The following is a 24,196-nucleotide window of genomic DNA, read 5'->3' as shown; positions in this document are numbered from 1 at the left end:
TTGGCCATCCTTTCATTTTTAATGTTTCAACATCACTTTGTTTTAGATGTATCTTGTGCAACTCCTTGAGTTTTGTTTTGCAAGCCAGATTGAAACTTTTTATTTTAATAGGTGAGTTAAGCCCATTCACATTTACTGTGAGGACTAATATATTTGACCTCAACTCTATCATAATATTTTGTTATATTTGCTGTTTCTTTGGCTATGAGGTGTATTTTTTGCTCTTTTATTTTAAAAATTGGGGGGGGTGGTATTTAGGAAGGCTTGTATTTTTGTTCTTATGGTTGACCTTTGTCCTTATACCTTTATAAATGCCCTTACTCCCCTGGTTGTTTATTTAAACTTGTGTGTGTGTGTGTGAAAAAAATACATTGTATTCATGAAATCATAGTAGGTTAATGATAGGCAGCGGTGAGATTCTTTATCCACTTCCAGGTCCTTCTGTTGAAAAACTGATGGTAACACCTAGCCCCTGTAGCCAAGAGCATTAATCCATGTTCTGGTCTCCTCAGGGCTTCCTCTGATTTGCTGGTCACCCTCTTGTTCTGTGGGCTCTAACTCTGTCGGGTTCTGTGCTGAGATTGTGGTTTCTTTGTTGCAAAGGCTTTCCTGGGGAATTCTCTGCATTTGTAAATGCTGGGTTCCTATTTAGTACGAAATTTTTGTCAGTTGATTTTTTTTCTTTTTGGTAATGTCTTTACTGAGATATGATTAACATATCACACAATTCACGCATTGAAAAGTGTGCACCTCAGTGTTTTTTGGTGTATGCAGAGTTGTGTAGCCATCACCACAGTCCAGTTTTAAAACATATTCATCATCCCCCAAAGAAACCCTGTGTCTATTCTCCCCAGTACCCCACCACCCCACCACCCCACCCAGGCAACCACGAGTCTACTTTCTGTTTCTGTGGATTTGCGTATTCTGAACCTTTCATATAAATGGAATCATACAATATGTGGTCTTTTGTAACTGGCTTCCTTCCCTTAGCATAACGATTTCAAGATTCATTCCTGTTTGACCATGTGTTAGTACTTCATTCCTTTTTATGGCCAAATAATGTTCATTTGTATGGGTATACCACATTTTGTTTATTCACTTATCTCTGGGCAGTAGAATTGTTTCTACTTTTTAGCTATTATGACTAATGCTGCTATGAATATTTGTGTACAAGTTTTTGTGTGGACATATTTTTATTTGGTTATATATGTAGGAGTAGAATTGCTGGGTCATATGGTAACTCCGTTTAATTTTTTTTAAAGATTTATTTATTTAATTTTTTAGAGAGAGAGAGAGAGAGCATGAGTGGGAGGGGCACAGGCAGAGGGAGAGAGAATCCCAAGCAGACTCCGCACTGAGTGCAGAGCCTTACACGGGGCTTGATCTCATGACCCTGAGCTCACAACCTGAGCCAAAACCAAGAGTAGGACGCCCCCCAGACTGCATCCCCCAGGTACCCCTGTTTAATTCTTTTTTAAGATTTATTTTTAGATTTTATTTGTTTATTTATTTGAGAGAGAGAGAGGGAGGGAGGGAGGGAGAGAGCGAGAGTGCACGAGTGGAGGGAGGAGCAGAGGGAAAGGGACAAGCCTACTCCGTACTGAGAGCAGAGCCCAACACAGGGATCTATTCCACCACCCTGAAATCATGACCTGAGCTGAAACCAAGAGTTGGATGCTCAACCGACTGGGCCACCCAGGTGCCCCTCTGTGTTTAATTTTTTAAGGAACTGCCAGACTGTTTTCCCAAGCTGCTGCATCATTTTACATTTCCCCCAGCAATGTATGAGGCTTCCCTTATCTCTCCATCCTTTCAGCACTTGTTATAGCTATCTAGTTGGTGTGAAGTGGTATCTCATGATTTTGATTTGCATCTCCCTAATGATTAATGATGTTGAACATCTTTTTATGTGTTTATTGGGCATCTGTATACCTTCTCTGGAGAAATGTTGATTCAGCTGCTTTGCCCATTTCTTAATTGGGTTGTCTTTTATTATTGAATTGTAAGAGAGTTTTGGGTTTTTTTGTATATTCTAGATACAATCCTTTATCAGATATGATTTGCAAAAAATTTTCTCTCATTCTGTGGGTTTCCTTTTTGCTTTTTTGATAGTATCCTTTACAGTGTGAATGTTTTAAATTTTGATGATGCCTGATTTATCTATTTTTTCTCCTGTTGCTTGTGTTTTTAATGTAATATCTGATCTAAGGTCACAAAGATATTTACCTTTATGTTTTCCTCTTACAGTTTTAGCTCTCACATTTAGGTCTTTGATCCATTTTCAGTTAATTTTTTTTAAAAAAAGATTTTATTTATTTATTTGAGAGAGACAATGAGATAGAGAGAGCATGAGAGGGGATAGGGTCAGAGGGAGAAGCAGACTCCCCGCCGAGCAGGGAGCCCGATGCGGGACTCGATCCCAGGACTCCAGGATCATGACCTGAGCCGAAGGCAGTCGCTTAACCAACTGAGCCACCCAGGAGCCCCCAGTTAATTTTTGTATATGGTGTGAGGTAGGGTTGAACTTTATTGTTTTGCTTATGGATATGCAGTTGTCCCAGCACTGTGTGTTGATTTGTCTAACCTCTTAATATCTGATTTATCAGGTTTCCCCCCTCAGGATGCTTTAAACACATCTATTGCCTATACAACATTAAACTTTTACCATTATTTTCTTTTCCTGTCTCTTCTTCTCCCATTTTTTAGTTGTAGTTTTTCTACTTTGTCACAGTTTTGCCACAATTTTACATTAGTCTTTCACCTTCATCCTCCTCGTTCTTTTAATGTCTTATATGTACACTTACATATTTTTTAATGCTCACCATTGGTCCTTTACTGACATTTTCTCACTCATAATTTGATTGGATGAAACTCATCCTCTACCTAGTAGATTTCTCAGGAAGGGCTAGTTAAGAACAGAAATTCCCTATGTTCTTGTATGCTGAAAACTTTTTTTCTTTAGCTTTGATATTTGAAGGACAGCTTGACTGATATAAAATCCTTGGTTCACACTTAGTTTCACTGATTTTATTTTATTTTTTTATACTAAATGATGACCCATTGTTGCCTTGCTTTGTTAGTTTTGAAATATCTGATGCTAGTCTACTTCTTTTGGATTTATAAGTTATTTATTCTTTTTACCTAGAGGTCTTGAGGATTTTATCTTTTTTTAAAGATTTTGTTTATTTATTTGAGAGAGAGTGTGCAAGAGCATGATGGGGGGGGGAGGGGCAGAGGGAGAGAATCTCAAGCAGATTCCTTGCCCAGTGCAGAGCCCTGTGCAGGGCTTGATTCCATGACCCTGAGATCATAACAGGGGCTGAAACCAAGAGTCAGATGCTTAACGGACTGAGCCACTCAGGCCCCCTGAGGATTTTATCTTTATCTTTAAAATCAAATAGTTTTTACTAGGCTATGTTTCAGAGTTGATTGTTTTAGGTTAATTTTCCCAGGTATCTGGTGAGCCCTTCATTGTATAGATTCAGGTATTTTTCCATTTCTGAAACGTTTTTTCTTTCTTTCTTTCTTTCTTTCTTTCTTTCTTTCTTTCTTTCTTTCTTTCTTTTTTCCTTTCTCTCTCTCTCTCTCTCTCTTTCTTTCAGAGAGAGATAGAACATGAGCAGTGAGGGACGGGCAGAGGGAGAGGGAGAGAGAATCTTAAGCAGACTCCATGCCCAGCATGGAGCCCGACATGGGGGCCAATCTCACAACCCTGAGATTATGATCTGAACCAATATCAAGAATCGGATGCTTAAGTGACTGAACCACCTAGGCGTCCCTGGAAAGTTTCCTGAATTTTAGTTTAAATATTAGTTTATTTCCATTGTTTCGTTTTTCTTCTCAGAGACTACACTAATACAAATATTATTCCTTCTTTACCTGTCTTCTAGTTCTACTACTTTCACTCTGACTCAATCTCTGTCTCACTCACTCACTCACACACTCACTCATTGTCATTTTCATTTTTTTTGTTGTCATTTTCCTGCTTTTCTTTGATGTCCCTTAGTAAATTTTCATTTGAGTTTATTCTCCCTTAGGACACCTTGTAATTTATCTTCACTTCTCAGATAATTTAGTCTTTTTTTCTCCCATTTTTTTCTCTGAGTTCAGTTAACTTTTCTTCTGTCATTTCACTCTTTTTTTTTTTTTTTTTTTTTAATTTCTTTCCGTTCTTAGTTTTTAAGTTTCTGATTCAGGGTGAGGTTTTTAAAAAATATATCCTTAAATGCTTTTGGAGATATCTAATTCTGCTTGGAGTATAGACTTAGAGTTTTCTTCTGCTTCCTGTTTTTTGGGGGAGAAATTTTCCTCAGTTGAGGAATTCTCTTTTTTAACTTTCTTGTAAACTCATGGAAATCATTAGACTTTAAAATTTTGCAGATCTCATGAGTATGAAATGGTATCTTATTGTTTTAATTTTATCTTCCTGATTAGGTATAGTTGAGTATCTTTTCAGTTTATTGGACATTTATGTTTCCTTTTTATTGTAAACTCAAAGGATAGAGCTGGCATTTACTGAGGTGGGACAGAGACCATAGGAGGAGTAGATTTTGGAGGGAAGTCAGGAGTTTGCTCTTGGACATGTTTATAGAATCCAGTAGGTTGTTGGATATGTAAGACTGCAGTACAGAGGATAGGTGAGGGCTGGAGATATAAATTTGGGGGTTGTTAGTTTATAAAGAGTATTTAAAGCCATGAGACTAAGTGAGAGTGTAGACTGGGGAACGAGTGTAGATAATGAGAGGTCCAAAGACTGAAGTCACTATTTAGAGGACAGCTGGCTTCACTATTTAGGGGTCAGAGTGGTGAAGGAAGACATGAGGAGAAACCAGCAAAGGAGACAGAAGGAATTGTTAGAGGTAGGAGGAAAACCAGGAAAATGTAGTATTCTGTAATTCAAGTGAAGAAAATGTTTTTGGAAGGAAGGTATAATTGGCAAGTGCTACTGGTAGGTCCAGGATAAGGAGGAGAAATCTCCATTGGATTTAGTGACATGGATTTGATTAGTGATTTTGACTAGGGCAGTTTGGTGCAGTGGTGGATTAGAAGGCCAGATTGGTGAGGGGCCAACCAAGAATCGGAGGGAATGATTATGGTATACAGCAGCCCTTTGAGGAATATATGTTGGTTATAAATGGAGCGAGAAGGTGGTAGCCCCAGGAGGGTGTGGTTCTGGAGAGTTGGGGGCTTCACAAGAGGAAGGTTGTATGGCGATGGGAAGGATCTACTGAAGAGGGGAAGTGTGGTGGGAGGAAGAGGAGAATTGCTGGAGCTGGGTCTTTCACTTGAGTCAGGGGATGTGTCCAGTGCTGTCCTGGTAGACGTGGCCTCTTTTGGCACCAGCATCCTCTTCAGCATCTTCCTGGGAGTGTAGGTCCTTGCTGTCTAGTCATCTTTCTTGTTTAAGGGCAGAGGGGTTCATTCACTACCCCTGGTGCTGTACAGTTCACTCTGAAGTAGCAGTACAAACCAGTTTATCTACTGTTATTGACATCTCTTTCTCCCTGGTCACAAACCCTGCTGATATTTCAGTCTTTTCTCTCTTTGTGTCCTGAAGCTGGTTCCTTTTATTAATTTTGCTAGTCACAAATAAATTACTTTAAATCAGAGACTGGCAAAATTTTTCTGCAAAGGACCAGATAGTAAATATTTAGGCTTTGTGCTCCACAGACAGTTTCTGTTACATATTCTCCTCCTCCCCCCCCCCCCCCCGCCCCGCCACCTCCAACAACAACAACAACCCTTTAAAAATGTAAAAACCACTCTTAGGTTTTTACTCTATGGTTTTAAATGAACTCTCCTCCTCTCTTATCCATTAAGCCCCTGAACCAGTACTTTTCATTACTAGCTGATGTGCACTAAGCAATTGCAAACAAAGTTAACTTTTTAAAAAAGTTTTATTGAGACGTAATTTACAGGTTTAAATAAGTGCAATTCAGTGGTTTTTAGTATGTTCACAGAGTTGTGCAACCATCTTCATAATATCTGATCTAATTTCAGAGTGTTTTCATCACCTCAAAGCTAACTTTTTTACAGCTTTGAGGTATAATTTTTTTTTAAGATTTTATTTATTTATTTGACAGAGAGAGAGTGAGAGCAGGAACACAAGCAGGGGGAGTGGGAGAGGGAGAAGGAGGCTTCCCGCTGAGCGGGGAGCCCTATGTGGGGCTCGATCCTAGGACCCTGGGATCATGACCTGAGCCGAAGGCAGACGCTTAACCATCTGAGCCACCCAGGCACCCCTGAGGTATAATTTATATGCAATAAAATTCACCCATTTTCAAGTGAATAGTTTGAATTTTAATAAAGCTAATTTTAATATATTAAAGGAAAATATTCTGAGTAATACTTAAAAAAAAAGATTTTATTTATTTATTTATTTATTTATTTATTTATTTATTTATTTGAGGGAGAGCGTGCACACAAGCAGGGGGAGGGGCAGAGGGAGAGGGAGAAGCAGACTCCCCTGCTGAGTATGGAGCCCCATGAGGGGCTCGATTGCAGGACCCTGGAATCATGACCCGAGCTGAAGACAGACGCCCAACCAACTGAGCCATCCAGGCGCCCCTGAGTAATACTTTTTTTAATCACACAGTTAATAAATCTTATTTTCTCCCAAGTCACCCCTCACCTTTTCCTTTAAGCCAGTAATTCTGTATTCCTTGAACCAACAGCATCCATATCACTTGGGAACCTGATAGAAGTTAAGTCCTGCCTTTGGTGTAGGGTCCAGCAATCTGTGTTTTAACAAGCCTTTCAGGTGATTCTCTTGCACACTGAAGTTTGAGAGCCACTACTCTAAAGGCTATTTCTGTATGGAATTGCTGGGCTGTGGGATATGAGCATGTCCAACTTTAAATGGGTACTGTCAACTCCTTCCAAACTGGTTAATACTCATGTACACTCCCTAGCAGTGTATGAGAGTCCCTATTGTTCCACATCTTATGACCATAGGTCATTAGAGTTTTGTGTTCTGTGAGAAGTTGTTTGGAGTCTTTTGTTTATTGAAACAAATAGAGTTATTTAAACAAATAATCACAATGTATTCAAATAATCTCAGAATAAACCCAGAATTCCCAAGAAGAAAGAAACTCGGGGAAAGTAAGATTATCAAGGAAAGAATCCCGGGGGAGATAATGGTGAAACAGTCCTGAAAGAATAGAGATTTGTCAAGTAGAGTGAGAGAAGGCCATCTATGTGGTAGGGGGAGCATGATCAGGGAAAAGCAAGTAGTGTGGTGTGGAGGACTAGTAGGGTATGTGGAGGAAAAGACATACATAAGGCTGATAGAAAGGTAGGAAGTGACTAGATATATGTGTTTTTTTATTTTTAAGATTTTTATTTATTTATTTGACAGAGAGAGATACAGCGAGAGAGGGAACACAAGCAGGGAGAGTGGGAGAGGGAGAAGCAGGCTTCCCACTGAGCAGGGAGCCCAATGCGGGGCTTGATCTCAGGACCCTGGGATCATGACCCGAGTGGAAGGCAGACGTTTAATGGCTGAGCCACTCAGGTACCCCAATATATGTGTTTTTTTAAAGATTTTATTTATTTGAGAGAGAGAGCATATGCACACCAGCAGGGGGAGGGGCAGAGGGAGAAGCAGACTCCTCGCTCCATCCCAGGACCCTGGGATCATGACCTGAGCCGAAGTCAGAAGCTTAACCGACTGAGCTACCCAGGTGCCCCTAGATACATATGTTTTATATTTGTTTAATCTTTTATTGTTTCCTGGGCATTAGGGTTATAACTAGTTTGGGTGGGTTTTTTTTTCCTTTCCTATTATAAATAAAGCTGATATTAAACATCTTAGTATATATAGCTGATTTTTTCCTTTTAAATTATTATCTTAGAGTAGTAAGTTTAAACTGAAATTATTAGATTAAAAGAAAGTAGGCATGATTAGTTTCATAATTTCTTACATATTTTAAGATTACCCATCATTAGGGAAATGCAAATCAAAACCATGAAGTACCACGTCAGCCCACTAGAATGGCTATAATCAGAAGGGCAGACAATAGCAAATGTTGGTGAGGATGTGGAAAAATGGGAACCCTCATACATTGCTGGTGGGAATATAAAATGGCGTAGCTGCTTTGGAAAAGTTTGGCAGTGTCTTTAAAAGTTAAACATAGGGGCCCCTGGGTGGTTCAGTTGGTTAAGCATCTGACTCTTGATCTCAGCTCAGGTCTTGATCTCAAGGTCGTGAGTTCAAGCTCCACGTTGGGCTCCATGCTGGGTATGGTGCCTACTTAAAAAAATAATAATAATAAAAGTTAAGCATAGAGTTATCATATGACCCAGCAATTCCACTTCTAGGTATATACCCAAGAGAAATAGAAACATATGTTCATATAAAAATGGATACACAAATGTTCATAGCAGCATTATTCATAATAACCAAAACTATAGAAATAACCCAAATGTCCACTGGGAGAGGAATAAATAAATAAAATGTGCCATAAAAAGAATGAAGTACTGATACATGGTAAAATAGGGATGACCCTTGAAAACATTATGGTAAGGGAAAGAAACCAGTCACAAAATATATATTGTATGAGTCCATTTATATGAAAGGTCCAGAATAGGCAAATCCATAGAAAGGGGCTAATCAAAGGAGGGAAGGAAGGGGGAGCAACTGCTAATGGGGTTTCTTTTAAAGGAGATGAAAATGTTCTAAAATTTGATTGTGGTGTTGGTTGTACATCTCTGTGAGTATACTAAAAAACATTGAGTTGTACCCTTAAGATGAGTGAATTGTATGGTATGTGAATTATATCTCAAAAAATCTGTTTTTCAAAAAAGTAAAAATAAATAAAAATAAAAAAATAAAATGGAGGGATACCTGGCTGGCTCAGTTGATGGAGTATGCAAATTCTGATCTTGGGGTCATGAGTTCAAGCCCCACGTTGGGCATATAGCTTACTTAAATAAATAAAAAAAAATGAATAAAATGTAAAAATTATATTATCCTCCAGAAAAATTATGCTTTTTCATCATCGCCAACAATATTTGGTGTCATCCCTTCTCACCAACCTTGGGATTTTAATTTTTGTTCAGCTTCATAGGTATGAACTGATACCCAAAGCTGCTTTAGTTAAGTTATAAGTTATAAATTCCCTCAGTAGAATGTAAACTGCAGAACACAGGAATTTTTCCCTATTTCTGTTCATTGCTGTATCCCCAGAACAGTGGCTGGCAAATAGTAACTCAGTAATATTTGTTGAAGAAATGCATTTTGATAGTTTTAATGAGAGAATTTCCCCCTTTAGTTAGTGTCTTAATTTCTTTTTTTTTTTTTTTAAGATTTTATTTATTTGAGAAAGAGAGAATGAGAGAGAGTGAGTACATGAGAGGGGGTAGGGTCAGAGGGAGAAGCAGACTCCCTGCCGAGCAGGGAGCCCGATGCGGGACTCGATCCAGGGACTCCAGGATCATGACCTGAGCCGAAGGCAGTCGCTTAACCAACTGAGCCACCCAGGCGCCCATGTCTTAATTTCATAGTACCTCTGAACTAATTGTTCTTACTAGCCTCAATTTCTTTTTGGAAAGAGGCACTATATAAAGAAATGAATTGAATTGAATGCTTTCTGGTGAGTGATGTGGTTCCAGTCCTTTAGCCTTATGTACTTTTACTTTCTTCTGAAATTCATTATAACAGTAGTTTGCAGATGTTTGACTATGGGGACTCCCTTTTTAAACAAGTGTCCACATAATAATAGTTGTGCTTTTTGTATCAGTCAATGGAAAAACTACATAGTTACAAGAAGCCATTTATATTTTATTTTATTTTATTTTTTTAGAGATTTTATTCATTTATTTGACAGAGAGAGACACAGAGAGAGAGGGAACACAAGCAGGGGGAGTGGGAGAGGGAGAAGCAGGCCTCCCGCCGAGCAGGGAGCTCGATGTGGGGCTCGATCCCAGGACCCTGGGATCATGACCTGAGCTGAAGGCAGATGCCCAACAGACTGAGCCACTCAGGCGCCCCAAGAAGCCATTTATATTTTAACAATGACCATGCTATCTTCAGAAATTTGCAAAATAGAGGTTATAATACTTGAGACACATACTTATTCATTCTATAGTCTGTGCATGGTGGCTCCACGTATTATTTATCGATCCATGGCAATGATTTTGAAAGCCACCAGTAGTTTGGGGCCAATAAATTGGGAACTACTTATAGTAGTTCAGAACTAAGTATAGTATCAGAACTAAGGAGGATTACTAAAATGTAAATAATAGCTAATATAAAAGATTATACCCTAATCACATGTTTAAAAAATTTGGTTCCTAAAGCTAGTAGCTTCTTTTAAAGACTTAATATTTTAAAAATCAAGTTTACATAACTTTTAAAATGTATTTATTTGACATTATTTGTTTTACCAAAAAAACAATCAAAAGCAAACTTAATGTTTAATCATGCTTAATCAAGTTATGGTTTATCTGGTGGAAGTTAGGTACCAATTTAGTGCTATAAATTATTCTTATTATCCAGCAATTTAAAAAGCAGGATGTATCATCAAGTAACCCTAAACATTTTGACTGTGATTATATGAAGTATTTATATACATGGTGAAAGACAGGAAGGTAGTAGTGGTTCAGATAGAGGAGTTCTGGGTAAGGATTTCCTCTTTTTTTTTTTTTTAAGATTTTATTTATTTATTTGAGAGAGAGAGAGAGAGCACATGAGAGGGGGGAGGGTCAGAGGGAGAAGCAGACTCCCTGCTGAGCAGGGAGCCCGATGCAGGACTCGATCCCAGGACTCCAGGATCATGACCTGAGCCGAAGGCAGTCGCTTAACCAACTGAGCCACCCAGGCGCCCTGGATTTCCTCTTTTTGGAACACTTATTTAGCAGTTGTTGTGTGCCAGGCACCATTCTGAGCACTCTTAATGACAACTCAGGGATCATCACATTACAGTGTATTTGGCTTTGGGGGCCTGTTTTTGTGTGGCCCTTGAGTTAAGAATGGTTTTATATTTTTAAAGAGTTGTTTTTAAGAAAAAAAGAAGAAGAAGATGCGGTAAAGACCTTATATGGCCAGGGCGCCTGGGTGGCTCAGTTGGTGAAGTGACTGCCTTCGGCTCAGGTCATGGTCCTGGAGTCCCGGGATCAAGTCCCACCATCTGGCTCCCTGCTCAGCGGGGAGTCTGCTTCTCCCCCTGACCCTACCCCCTCTTGGGCTCTCTCTCTCTCACTCTCTCTCTCAAATAGCCCGGAAAGCCTACTGTTTGGCCCTCTGTAGGACACGGTTGCTGACCCCTGATTTAATTCATTCTATCCTCACAACATTCCAGTAAGGTGGGTTCTATTATTATCATCCCCATTTTACAGATGAAGAAACAGATACAGAGAACTGAAGTACTTTTTTGTTGGTGGTATTCACTAATTTTAGAGCAGATTGCAGGCTCTATGAACTTGCTAATACTGTGTTTCTTTGCAGTGTAAAAGTGGATAGTGGCTCAAGTGTCAAAGGATGGCACGGTCACGCTCTCGATCCCCCAGGTGGAAACACAGGTGAGCAATTCTTAGTTTAGTAGAGTAAGCTTGGGTTTGAGATGTGCTTTGACTTTGAAGTTCACTGGTACTGTTAAGAACCTATTTTAATAAGCTCATGGGACCTGGTTATTCACAGTAGGTATTTTACAGTGATAGAGATTGTATTTCTAGATTCTGAAAGCTGACATCTTTCTTTAACTATGGCTGGCAGCTTGAATTAATACATAATAAAAAGAAATGCAATGGCCACAGCAAGGGAGAGTGAGAAACATCTTTGAGTGTTACATGTTTTTGCATCAGTAAGTGGTTTAGAACTCTTGAGTGTTTTTTTTTTTCATAGTCAATATCTTTGAAAAAATTGGGAGTTAGAAAATCAGGAGTTACCTATTTCTTCTTCATGGAAGAATAATAGAGTTTTGAGTAACTCAGTTGTGGTTCAACTTTCTTCTTTCCTGGTTGGCAGTATCAATAGTATATACATATAATTAGATTGGAACTGTTCAACCAGTATTTATTGTATACCTGCTGCAGGTTCTGGGGCTACAAAGGCAATATTACATCTTCTGGGGCCTCAGCAAGCAGGCAGACTGGCTGGGGGATTGGCACCACAGTCAGCTATGATACTGCAGGTTAAGTGCAGTGCTACTGACTGGGACAGAGTATTCTGGGTCCACAGAGAAGGAATAATTCTGCTCTTATGGAGGGAAAAAGGGGATACTAAGAAAGTCTTCAAAGAAGAGATGAAATTTCAGCTGCCCATTTAAGGATGGGTAGAATTTGTCAAGGCAGAAACAAAGGAGAAAAGTATTCCAGTTAAGAGGGGCAACAGGAGCAATGACACAGAGCTATGAAAGTGACTAGTACATTCTAGGACTTAAAAAAGGACCATAATTACATACATAAAAAGCAGACCAGAACTTTTCATGTTAATACTTGGCCATTGTGCTTATTCTTTATGGTTCTACAATGACAAATCAATCATTTCTGTAACAGTTTTCATTTTGTAATTTGCAAGACCAAGTTGTAACAAGAAGGAGCTTCAGGAAGAAAAGGGAATATAAACAAAGGAATGATTTTAATATGGAGGGCATCACAGAGGTTGTTTTGTTTAACACTTTTGTGATAGGCCCCGATGAAGGGGCACAGAAGACCTGCCAAACTTAGTGCCTGATTTCTAGATTCCTTCTCAGGACTCTTTGTCAAAAACTATAAAGTATCTGGGGGCACCTGGGTGGCTCAGTCATTAAGCGTCTGCCTTCGGCTCAGGTCATGATCCCAGGGTCCTGGGATCAAGCCCCGAGCAGGGAGCCTGCTTCTCCCTCTGCCTCTCCCCCTGCTTGTGTTCCATCTCTCGCTGTGTGTCTCTCTGTCAAATAAATAAATAAAATCTTTAAAAAAAACACCAAACTGTAAAGTAGCTGATATTTGACATTACTTGCAAGCTAACACATTAGCCTGCCACAGGGCACTCCTGGGTCAGAGACAAAGGCCTTTATGACTCATGGCACAGCAAGCAGCCTGAGCATCGTGTTCCTGTGTTTCCCTTACTCCCAAGTCTCCTGAGGGTGGGAGCTGCAGAGCAGAGCACTGCGGTGGCCACACACAGCTGAGGAACCCAAGCCTCATCAGGGGCTACAAGCAAACCCACCCAGTCTTTGCCTTTGAGGAGGCATATCCTGGATAGCAAACAAATTGGCCCTTTTTCCCTGAGGGAGGCCCTATCTCCATCTTCCCAGGCTGCGGTGTCTTGGAACAAAAGCTGTCAGTGCCTCTGCTTACCAGTGCAGAATGCAAGAGACCCAAGGAGAATTGTCTCCCAACAGACTCCTCAGATCTCTTTTGTTTCCTTAGGAGAATTGCAAATGATAGTAACCATTCCAGCAATCTCCTTCAAAAAAACGGGGTTTTATACAATAAAACACCTTATGTGAAATATAATAACAAAGCAATATTCATTGTAAAGTAAGGATTAAAGTAAGAAATTGAATATTTCATCCAGTCTGGAAGACCTCTGTCTCTGGCTGCCAGTTTTTCTCCTTAGCGATGGAAGACACGCACTCTTCCAGAAGGTCCTCAGAGGCTCTGCTTGCTTCTTCCTGTGATGAGGTGCTGCCAGCGAGATGACAGAGTTCCTTCTTAAGCTAAATAATGCACTTGCTAGTACATCTAGCTTGGTGACTCCAGAGGGAGATATTGCCAAGTCTAGTATATAAATCCCAGTATGTACATGAGGAAGATAAATCTGCCTCCTTTTTCATAGGGAGGACACAGACGTGTCACCAAATGGAAAGGGTCTGACTCGTGGTTGTTCCAACTCTCTGGCAGCTTCGGAAGGTGGGCAGTAACAAAAGCTGCAAGGGTAGCTGCCTTGTTGATTAGAAGACATTAAGCCCTCAGGGAGGAGATTGGGAAAATTGGAAAGGTTAGATGGGAGGAAAGGTCCCCAGGTACAGAATTGAACTTTATTGTATTCCAGATAGTGGTGCTCTTTGCTCTTGAAGTCCAGGCAACTCAGACTTGTTTCCCTGGACATAGGAGCCTTCTTCCTCCTCCATGGGAATGAAGTCTTGATGTTGGCAATGCTGAGGTATTGGGGAAGGTAGTTACAGAAAAGATGTGCTGTTCCTGGGGAGCATGATGGCTACATTAAAGCCCACATTCACCAAAGTTATAAGTTCTATCTCAACAGCACATGTAAGGAAACAGGTCTGGGAAAGAAAAGCAATTTATCTATGTCAGTAGTATTTATGGAGGAACTAAGTATGAAATTCAAGTCTTAATACCTTCTTCCCCCTCCCACTCCACACACTAAGTATGTAGTTTTTTGCTCCTTGACATAGCCTTAGTAGAAAGAATAGTCAATCAATTGGGGAAACTGCGGGGTCAGTCTTGAGTCTGAGTTTGGGTTTATGGTGGTATCATAAACTCTTAGAATCTAATTTAATTTCAGAGGTTATGTTCAGTTTCCCAGAGACTCTCCTACACATTTATTTGTGTGAATCTGACCTTCCTGTTGCTTGTTTCTTCCCTGACTGTTGAACCTGATACAAGCTTTTGCTGACTGGCTCTTTTGCCCAAACTTTGCTGTCAGCAGTCTTCCAAAATGGATCTTACTGTGTACCTAAGCTGGTCTCCTCCAGCAGGATAGGTGTGCTCAGCCCATTTTGATAGGCACATGGGATATGTTAGTTCAGATGGAAAGAATATGCTTGTTGAATTGGCCAGAACAGTAATCAGACACCCAGATGGACAATTTAGAATACAGATATAGCAAATTGATGAATTTGATATGCATGGAAGAAGCAGTGAAAAGCAAATGTCTTATTTAGGTAGTTCATATCAAGATAAACTTTGTTTATTGTCTTTAAATGGACTGAACGTTTTTGTTTGTTTACATAGGTCTTTATCACCAGTACCTAGAAATTCTGAACACTACAAGCAAAGATATTCTCATGCGCATTATGGTTGTGAATATAGGAAGGATCCAAAAAGACCCATCACTTGGCGAATGGACAGTGAGAAACATGGAGAGAGTAAACCAAGGATTCCTCCTCGTGGAAATGTGTATTACCGATCTTATGAACATAGATCACCTTCCCCAAACCTAAGAAGAAATTCTTTAGAAAATGTTTATACTTATAAGCCTTACCGAGCACACTTACCAGGAAGAGGGGATGGTAACAGAATGTCTCACTATATGCCCAAATACTCAGAAGGTGTACCCTACAGAGAGCACCAGAGGAATTGTTATTCCCAGAAAGGACAAGGAAGGTATACTCCTGATGACCACAGAGTCAGAGGAAGTGGAAAAGGAGGGAAACTGCCTCAGAGGTCAATAGCAGATTCTTCTAGGTTTGAAGGAAAGTGGCATGAAGATGAGTTGAGGCACCAGAGGATACAAGATGAAAACTATTCTCAGTCACTTAGAAGAGGCTCTGAAGACTTTGAGAAAAGGAGCTCTTTACAGAAGAGGTATAGGAAAACATTAAACCTGGGTAATTTGGTATAAAGCCTCAAGTGCAAAAGTCTGTTTACTTTATGGTTGAAGAGAACCACCTTGAAAAGCTTTTGTCTAAAAAGATAAAAAGCACTGTAATGTAATTATGGTCTGCTGGTAGTAATGAAGTATTTATTTTTAGCATAAATCATGTTGATGGCTAGAATTGTAACAAAAGATGGTATTTTCCTCTTTTGCTACTTTGTGCCTCTATGAGTTGGCTTGAGGGATTATAGTTAACTTGCCACTGAGTTCTGCATTTAAAGCCATGCTGCCCAACATTCCACACATATAAATTCTCACTTTATTCTCTCTAGTGCAAGTATAAACTGCTTTATGTCAACACAGGTATCCTGAGGATCGTGATTTCAGAAAATATGGACACACATCAAAAAGACCTAAAGATGTGGAGAGGTATGAAAGCAGAGAGCCTGCCAGGAACCCACAGTGGAAGTTCGGGCATTCTCTTCCATCTTACCAAGAGAAGAAAGAGCAGCGGAACCTTGGACCCCAAACTCATCGACGTGCTCAGAGGGAACTGCCAGAGACCAGTTCAGCAACCAAGGTATCCTGTGACTATCACCACAAACGTCGCAAGACCTCAGGTGGGGACCAGGACATTCCTGATGCAAGAATTCAGAAGTACTCTAAGGAGGAAGATAGAAGACCCAGTTCTCATAAAGGCCCTGAAAATAGACAGTCCATTTGTCTTAATGCTGGAAGAGGGAGAGAGACTGAAGGTGGGCAAGTCAAAGAACCTTCCAGACCATCTAAGAAAGACTGCACTGACCGCACTGCCTCTACGCATTCAAGTAAAAGTGATGTTGGCTTGAGAGCCTGCGGTGACAAACGGAAGGAAAAAGGAAGCAAAGAAGGGGATGGCAGAAAAGAGAGCAACTCTTCCAGTAACCAACTTGATAAAAGTAAACTTTCCAGTGTGAAACCTTCATCTGCCAGTCTTAGGAAGAAATCAGTTACTGTTAAAATAGATGTGAAGAAAACAGTAAATACATCCAGGTATTGTTTTTGTTTTTTCTTAGTGCTATTTAAGAAAAGTATCTGTTTCCACCACCTTTGTTTGAAGCTTTGAAAATGGAATTAACGGTGTGTTTAGAGTCCATTGAGTGGGGAGAGATTGCCTGGACTTTTCACAAAAGCCCTGTAATCAGGATGAATCCCACAATCAGTAATACAGAGTGATCTCATGTCTGCTGGTTTCCACGTCGTATCTCAAGATACTTTTTGGGTGCAGGGCACTCTATGGAGTTGTTTCTTTTCATGAATTTATGTGTTTTTATGCTGCTAGATTTTCTGTAGCCAGGGATAGGCTGGGTGGAGTTCAGGGAGACCTATTCCTTGCTCAATTTCTCAGAGCCTGTTTTCCCTGTTGCCTCAAATCCAGAGAATTTTTGATCTGGAAGGGCCATTCACTGGCCCTGATTTTATAGAGGAGGAAAGCAAGGCCTTGAGAGATGATGCCACTTGTCTAAGTCAGAGCACCTGTGGCTCCAGGAGGCGGGTGACCTAACGTGGTTCTTGCTGCCATCTCAAAACAGTTGGTGCTCAGCCAACTAGATTCTCCTAGATAGAGGAAATTAGGCTAGAGTCTAGAAAGAGGCCTATTTATAAGACATTCACTTTAGCTCTTAATGATTCTTTAAGAAAAAAATAGACTACCCAACGGTAGGTTATATTCTGCTAAAGTGGTTTGCATGCTTTGTTCATTTATGCATATTACTTACGTTTATGGATTCTGGAAATAATAAGGCACTGCAGTTGGCTATGTCAGCTAAGTCTGTTCGTTACCTTAAGACACTACCAGTATGTGAATAAAAAAGCGATGGGCCATGCTGATTTTGTGCATTTATGTTCACAGTTCACTCATACTTGAATTGCAGTCAAAAACAAGATAAAACAAAATCTAAGGTCAGGATGTGACAGGGAGGGAGGTAAACCCACAGTTTGTCTCTCTCTTTTTATTTATTTATTTATTTATTTATTTATTTTTTAAAGATTTTAGTTATTTATTTGACAGAGAGAGACACAGCGAGAGAGGGAACACAAGCAGGGGGAGTGGGAGAGGGAGAAGCAGGCTCCCCGCAGAGCAGGGAGCCCGATGCGGGACTCGATCCCAGGACCCCGGGATCATGACCTGAGCTGAAGGCAGTCGCTTAACCAACTGAGCCACCCAGGCGCCCTCTCTCTCTCTTTTTAAACAAATGTATTTTCTTCCTTTTCTTTTTTTTTTTTTAAAGATTTTTATTTATTTATTTGACACAGAGAGAGCACAAGTAGGCAGAGCGGCAGGCAGAGTGAGAGAAGCAGGCTCCCTGCTGAGCAGAGAGCCCCATGTGGGGTTCGATCCTAGGCCCCCGGGATCATGACCTGAGCTGAAGGCAGACCCTTAACCGACTGAGCCACCCAGGCACCCCTATTTTGTTCCTTTTCTTAAAGTTAGTTATGGTCATCCCCCTCCCTTATATTCATTGTACTTACAAAAATATTATAAAATATACATATGTATATTTATATGTGCACAGAAAGCACTTATAAATATGATTACATTATAGAAAGTTGGGACAAATAGAAGGAGGAAATCACCCATAATTCTGCTACCTTAAGACAGTTTTATTAATATTTTAGTACAGCTCCTTTTGTTATTTTTCTGTGTATATTTTTACATGGTTGTCATAATACTATATTCATAATTTTGTATCCTATTTCATATAATAAGTCTTAAATCATTTTGTACTATTATATTTCCTACTAGTTCTTAACCTTAAGAGCACAAAAGCCTCTGTAAGCATCAACTTTAAGGATGTTCCCTCAAGCTTTTTTCTTTCCAACATTATACTATGAAAATGTTCAAACACAGAAAAGTTGAAAGAACTGTACAGTAAATACCTGTATACCCACCACTGAGTGTCTACAATTAACATTTTACTCTACTTTCATAATCACATATCTGTCCATCCATCAATCATTCCATCTTATTTTTTCCATACATTTCAAAGTGAATTGTAGATATCAGTACACTCCCCTTTAAATACTTCAGTATTTCATTTTTGTTTACAGGTTTTTCCTTTGGAGGCAATATTGCGTACAAGCAAATCACAAAAATCTTGAATTTTTTAATAGAAGTAATGATACCCCCATATTTAATAATGATGTTAAAAAAGAATTAGTTAACTTAATTCTTTAATTAGTTGACTTAAAAGAGAATTAATAAATGGGCTTAACACTTTTAAAGAATGCTAGAAATACCAATTTTGAAGGATTTCACCATAATAGACCTCACTAGAAATATTGAATACACTTTATTTTATAATTGGAAGAAGAAATGGAAGCTTGATTTTCATCATGTGTCACAAAAATGAGCTTCCTAAAATTGAAGCTGCTGTATCTTTTCTTTTGAATTTATAAACCACAATTTTGTGAAATTCATGACCTGTCAGCACACATCTGATTTACCTGACAAGGACCTGTAGGATGGCTTGTGTAGTAGAGCTAACACTGCAAATCCTTCCTTTTCAAAGACCTGAAGAATAAATAACTTTATAAATATATGCATCTTGTCAGTATGATAAAGCATAGTCAACAAAATCTTTCTCGCTGATGATAATTATTTATTGATGAATGGTTAAGTTGTGGAAGAGTTTTGTGGGGTTGGATTTAATTATGTATGGACTGATGAAGTATCCATAAAACTAAGGCAGTTAATGCCCTCAACAGAGTCATGTTCTCAACTATTGACATAACTTAGATTTTCCTCTGCTTGAAAAGATTAATCATAGAGTGGAGAGAGGTTTATTTGTTGGTTAAAATCTAGAGGGTTTATCCATTTTTTTGGAAGTCTGAGACGGTTGTTTTATGCATTCATTTACTTTCTTAGCTTTGGTCACATGTTGATGTATGTTCTTCCACTTATCAGTGTAGTTGAAGACATATGTGATTAGGCTAGTGATTTTTCTAGATTCCTGTTTTATCTAGAACAGCAGTAGGTAGACACTTGCTTGAATGTTCACTGCATTGTTAATACTTCTATTAACAAAGACTATCTTCTAGTGACCCACTTTGTCAGAAACTGCATTATCAGAGATAGAAGTTACGTATGAGTCATATGTTTCAGAATGTAAGTTAGGGAGTCGTAATATGAAAATTTCTACAAATGCTATTATGAACTCCAAACACTGTTGTGTACATCTTGAAGTCTTGGGGCAGATGAAAGGAGTTTTGGTTTAATGTTGGGCGAGTAGGTGAGAGACTGAACTTTGGTTAGGCTAGTAAGGAAGTGAGAGGGAGGAGCAGGGGGGGCCAGTCTCTGGAGAAGAATAAGCTGGTGTGGATGGACCTGAGGCGCCTTTGACCTCCCTGGCTGCTAGTACTAGGCGTCGAGGATAGGAAGGTTGGCTAGCAAAGTTGATGTTGGACTGAGTTTATCAGTCACATTTGCATATAATCCTTTTAGTCCCCACCTCCCACCCCAGAAGAGCTACAGGAAGGGCCTCCTTTCCCCCCATCAGGTCTTTCCCCATTCTGAAGGGGGAGGAGGTCGGTGATGGGGCCCAGAAGACATTGGAGCCCTGATGCTCTAAGGAAAGGGGTGCTGTGCAGGTGGGGGAACAGTGTGAAAAACCATAGCAAGGACTGAAGGAAGGTAACCCAGTGACACAAGTTTACCTACCTGTGATAAGCCGTGGATGGAGATACTTTTATGATAACACAAACCTGCTACCTCACTGTTTCGTATCACAAAAAGCTAAGGTTTTTCTCCCCCCTAATATTTCTAATATATGTTTTTAAACATAAAAAATCAGTTGAGAGAAGCTTCCCTTTCATTTCTGTTTTTCACCCTCGCTTCTCTTAGTGACCATTCTGTTTCGGTTTGGGGTGCATAAGTTTTTGTCTTCCGCTGGGTCCCTGAGCAGCTCCGTGACATTGGCAGACTACCTGGCCATGCCTCTTTGGGCCTAAATTAACCTGCAGTTCCTCCTGGCCTTACAACTTTGCTTCCATTGGCCATGTGTTGGTAACTGTTGAAGCTGGGTTGACAAGCTCATCATAGGATTTTCTGAACTTTTGTATATATTTGAGATTTCATATCATAAAAAATGAAATATTTAAAATTTAAATTGGTCTAAATGAAGTTATAATTTTAAAATAAAAGTAAGCCAAGAAAGTTTAAAAAACACAGTTAAATTGGCCTTAATTAGAATTTTGAAGTCTGTCATCTTTTTAGCTGAAACTCTCATTACAAATTGTCCAAGTTGTTTTCCATTTATCATTTATTCATTCAGCAGGTACTTTTTTGCAGACCTGCCTTGTGTGAGACAGCCTGTTAGGGTACCCTGGGACTACACATCGGCATAGGATTGTGTTTCTTCTCCTCTGGTCTAATAGACAATAGGGCAGTGTTGGTAATACCATGGAGCAGTGAGTGATACACAAGGTGGGGCTCAGATGATCCCAAGCTGGGGGATTCTGGGAAGGCTTCTTTCAGGAGTTGTTGACATGTGAGCTAGGCTTCAAAGATTTTAAACATGTGGAGATGAGATGAAAGACTTTTTCTATTTATAGGTTGACAAAGGCAGGCAGCACACACAGGAACTTTGAGGTGCACTTCAAGTGGTCAGTGAAAGGGAATAGAGGGACAGTTGGCTGCGAAGGTGAGACTGCCACGGAGCCAGCCTGATTTGACGGGATGAGCTGATCAGAGAGGGCAGGAAGCTCAGTTCTGGCTGCTGCCTTCTTTCTGCGAGGTCACTTGGAAGGGCACTGGGCTTGGGGAGGCCAGGTAGGGGACTTTTGTGAAAAAAGATGCTGAATTAGAGGAAAAGCAGTCTCCCTGACCCTTTACCCTCAGCTCCAGAAATGCTAAGTGTCTTCTCAGGAAGACAGGAGCCAATGAATAACTGGGAGAGCACTTTATGAACTATAGGATGCTGTACAAAATGTTAGTTCTTAGGAGAAAACCGAGAAAGGAAAACTTGGTATGTGTCACGTGGATTCTGTTATATATTATAAGCTTCCAGGGGGCAGGGGATTATCCATTAGTTTGGGTTGTTGTTGGGCTTTTTGTAAATGCTGTTTTGCCATGCAGTCGGGTTTTTTGATGGATCTTAACTGTGAATAAGAGGAAATTAAGGTTTAATGTGGCTTTTTATGTTTTCCTAGTTATTATGCACAACACTCAGAACGTCAGAGGAAATATCCCTAGAGAGGAAAAAAAACCAAACAGGTGGAGTTGGAGGAGGGAAGAGAGGAACCTGGAAAATTTCATTAGACCAGTATCAGAAATAGTACTAGAATACAGGTGTTTGGCTATATTTTAATTTTTTAAACTGTCTAAAATGCATCCCAAATGAGAACATTTAGTCTCTTCAGTTTACCTACTTGTATTGGAAGTATTTCTTGAAATTATTAACTTGTTAATCAATACCTGGCTTAGGAAATAGTAAAAGGGAAAATGTGAACCAAGAGGTGATTAAATGTACAAATATAAATACCTAGAATATTTTGCATTCTCCAGTTTCAAGAAGCCTTTTCTTATAGCAAAGCCATCATAATTGTTTTTAAAAGACTAAAATTTCAGGTGATACAATTTTAGTATTTCCTAGGAAATGACAATTTTAACATTTTTTAATTAAAAATCTTGCAGTGGAGTAACTCCAGGATAAATTGATAGGAAATGTAAACACTAAAATTTCAGGAATTAAGTATAGCTGTAAACCATACCATAGCACTCCTGGGGATTGAGGGTTGGGCATGGAGTGGGTATAAGAGTTATACCAGTAATTAACTTGTAATAAATGACAAGTAAATTTTAATAATGACCTGGTGGAAAACGAAAACTTTATCAACTAGTTTCCTCCTGGAAAAAACTGAGGCTGCAATACAAAACATCAACTGATTTTCCCTTATGGACAGATCATTTTTTTAGTTCTATTTGAACATCTTATTTTTCTCCTGTAAAATTGTTTTTAAAAGCAATTTTTTTTTTTTTTTTTTTGGGTATGGAACAGGCTTTTTGTACCGTTAAACACAGTATTTGTAAGTCTTTGTTAGTAGAGGTTGTTACAAGGCCATTCTAGCTTCTAGTGTTTGTCACTGAATGTCTCTCAGCTAGTTATAGGACACACAGTGGAAAGCTTGGAGCAAATTAGGAGGAAAGAAGGGAAATGAGTTTTCTAATGAAAGTCCTGCTGATGAAGCAAGGCAACCATAGCAGTCGCATCAACCTGCTGCATAATCACTTGTCCACGTTTCTGCTTCGGCAGGGAGTTGTCTTGACAGTGCTGGTTTGAGAGCAGGGAGCATAGAAAGTCATATGGAAGCCTGGCCTCTGATAAGTTAAAAATAGGCACTTAAAACCATCTTATTAGAGCAGTTAAAAAATTTAAAGAATATCTGTAAGCTCCTCATTACCCTGGAGCTGTGTTATATATATGGCTGTTCAGTGACTTAAATAAGGAAGTGAATCTGTGCGTGTGTACACGCGCACCCCAGCATGTATCCATCTGATTGATACTTGTTATTTATTCCAGGGGTGCTGCTATTATTTAAAACATATTTCAGGGCTCTCTTACGGGTTTATCTTCAGAGTCTGTAACATAAAGAACCCCAGCACTTGTAAATCTCAGTTCTTTGGGTAGTGACAATGATTTTTGGGAAGAGGCAAAAGCTATTTAGAGTTAAATGCAGAGGAGTAAGATGGCTGTAAGCTAGTTAGTGCCGTTTTGAGTCCAAAATGAGGCATAAATATAAAATGAGACATTTTCTTCTGTGACACATAATCTGCCTGCAGACGAAGAATTTAAGAGTAGTTTTAAGCAAGAACAGCTTTCTTGGAATAAGGTATAGTTTCCCATTATGACACTTGGAGAGATTATGTTCATACAAACACTCAGCTTCTGGGATGTAAAGCAAAACAACCAAGACATCCATTGTCCCAGCGTCATAGCACTTTCCCCATAGGGCTATTGTAAAGATTAAATGAGATCATGTTTGTAAGTGAGTTCTGAGCTCCTGTGTTTGGCTTGCAATAAACCCTCAGTAACTGTTGGGTGTATGTCATAATCATGACTTCATGATGATACCTAAAGGTCAAGAGAGCTTTTAACACAAGCTATAAAGAATCAGAAAGCATTAGAGTGGTAGGATAGCTGGGGTTATATAATAAATGGTAGCATTTCTTTAAGGATACATTTAGGGTGAACACTAATTGGCTCTAATGATCTTAACTTTGCCAACAACTAAGACTATTTGCTGACAGTTTAGTGAGATTTTGTAAGTGATTAATCTCAACAGAGTTTGATTTCAAAATACTAAGTTTCTCATTGCTGATATAGAGGTATAAGGATTTTTATGAAGTCAAAAAAGTTATTATGTTTGATATCAGCTTTTAAAGTGTGGTAGTACTTCAAGATAGTATAAACTTGCTGGATTTACAATTTTATGGACATTTGGGAGTAGAAAATAATCTAATTGATTATTTTTTGCATATTGACCTTTGATGCCTTGCTGTATTTGTGGAGGTAAAAATTGTTTAACTTAGAATTTTGAGGATTTTATTATTAAAGTGGCAAATATTTAATGATCTCTGATTTGAAAAGGAGAACGCAAAACCATGCGTCTAAGGCTATTTCCTCCTACGCATTATTGCACATGTTCTGTGGCATACAGCTTAGTGCCTTAACT

The 24,196-nt window shown here is 39.3% G+C and overlaps 1 protein-coding gene across 6 annotated transcripts in view; it reads left to right on the top strand.

Annotated features, from left to right (window-relative positions):
• BCLAF3 (BCLAF1 and THRAP3 family member 3) overlaps positions 1-24,196 on the top strand; it is a 59,228-nt gene that overhangs the window by 5,537 nt on the left and 29,495 nt on the right. For all 6 annotated transcript variants that reach the window (XM_035000528.1, XM_035000547.1, XM_035000536.1 and 3 more), the window contains 3 exons: positions 11,447-11,520; positions 14,902-15,474; positions 15,848-16,516. In XM_035000528.1, the coding sequence (XP_034856419.1) occupies positions 11,480-11,520; positions 14,902-15,474; positions 15,848-16,516 (1,283 nt within the window). In that variant the 5' untranslated portion in view covers positions 11,447-11,479. The remainder of the gene's footprint in view (positions 1-11,446; positions 11,521-14,901; positions 15,475-15,847; positions 16,517-24,196) is intronic.

The sequence above is a fragment of the Mirounga leonina genome, unplaced genomic scaffold, assembly GCF_011800145.1.
Source record: "Mirounga leonina isolate KUSES-001 unplaced genomic scaffold, KU_Mleo_1.0 Mir_101595, whole genome shotgun sequence".
Classification (NCBI taxonomy): domain Eukaryota; kingdom Metazoa; phylum Chordata; class Mammalia; order Carnivora; family Phocidae; genus Mirounga; species Mirounga leonina.
This window is presented reverse-complemented; position numbering and strand designations above follow the sequence as displayed.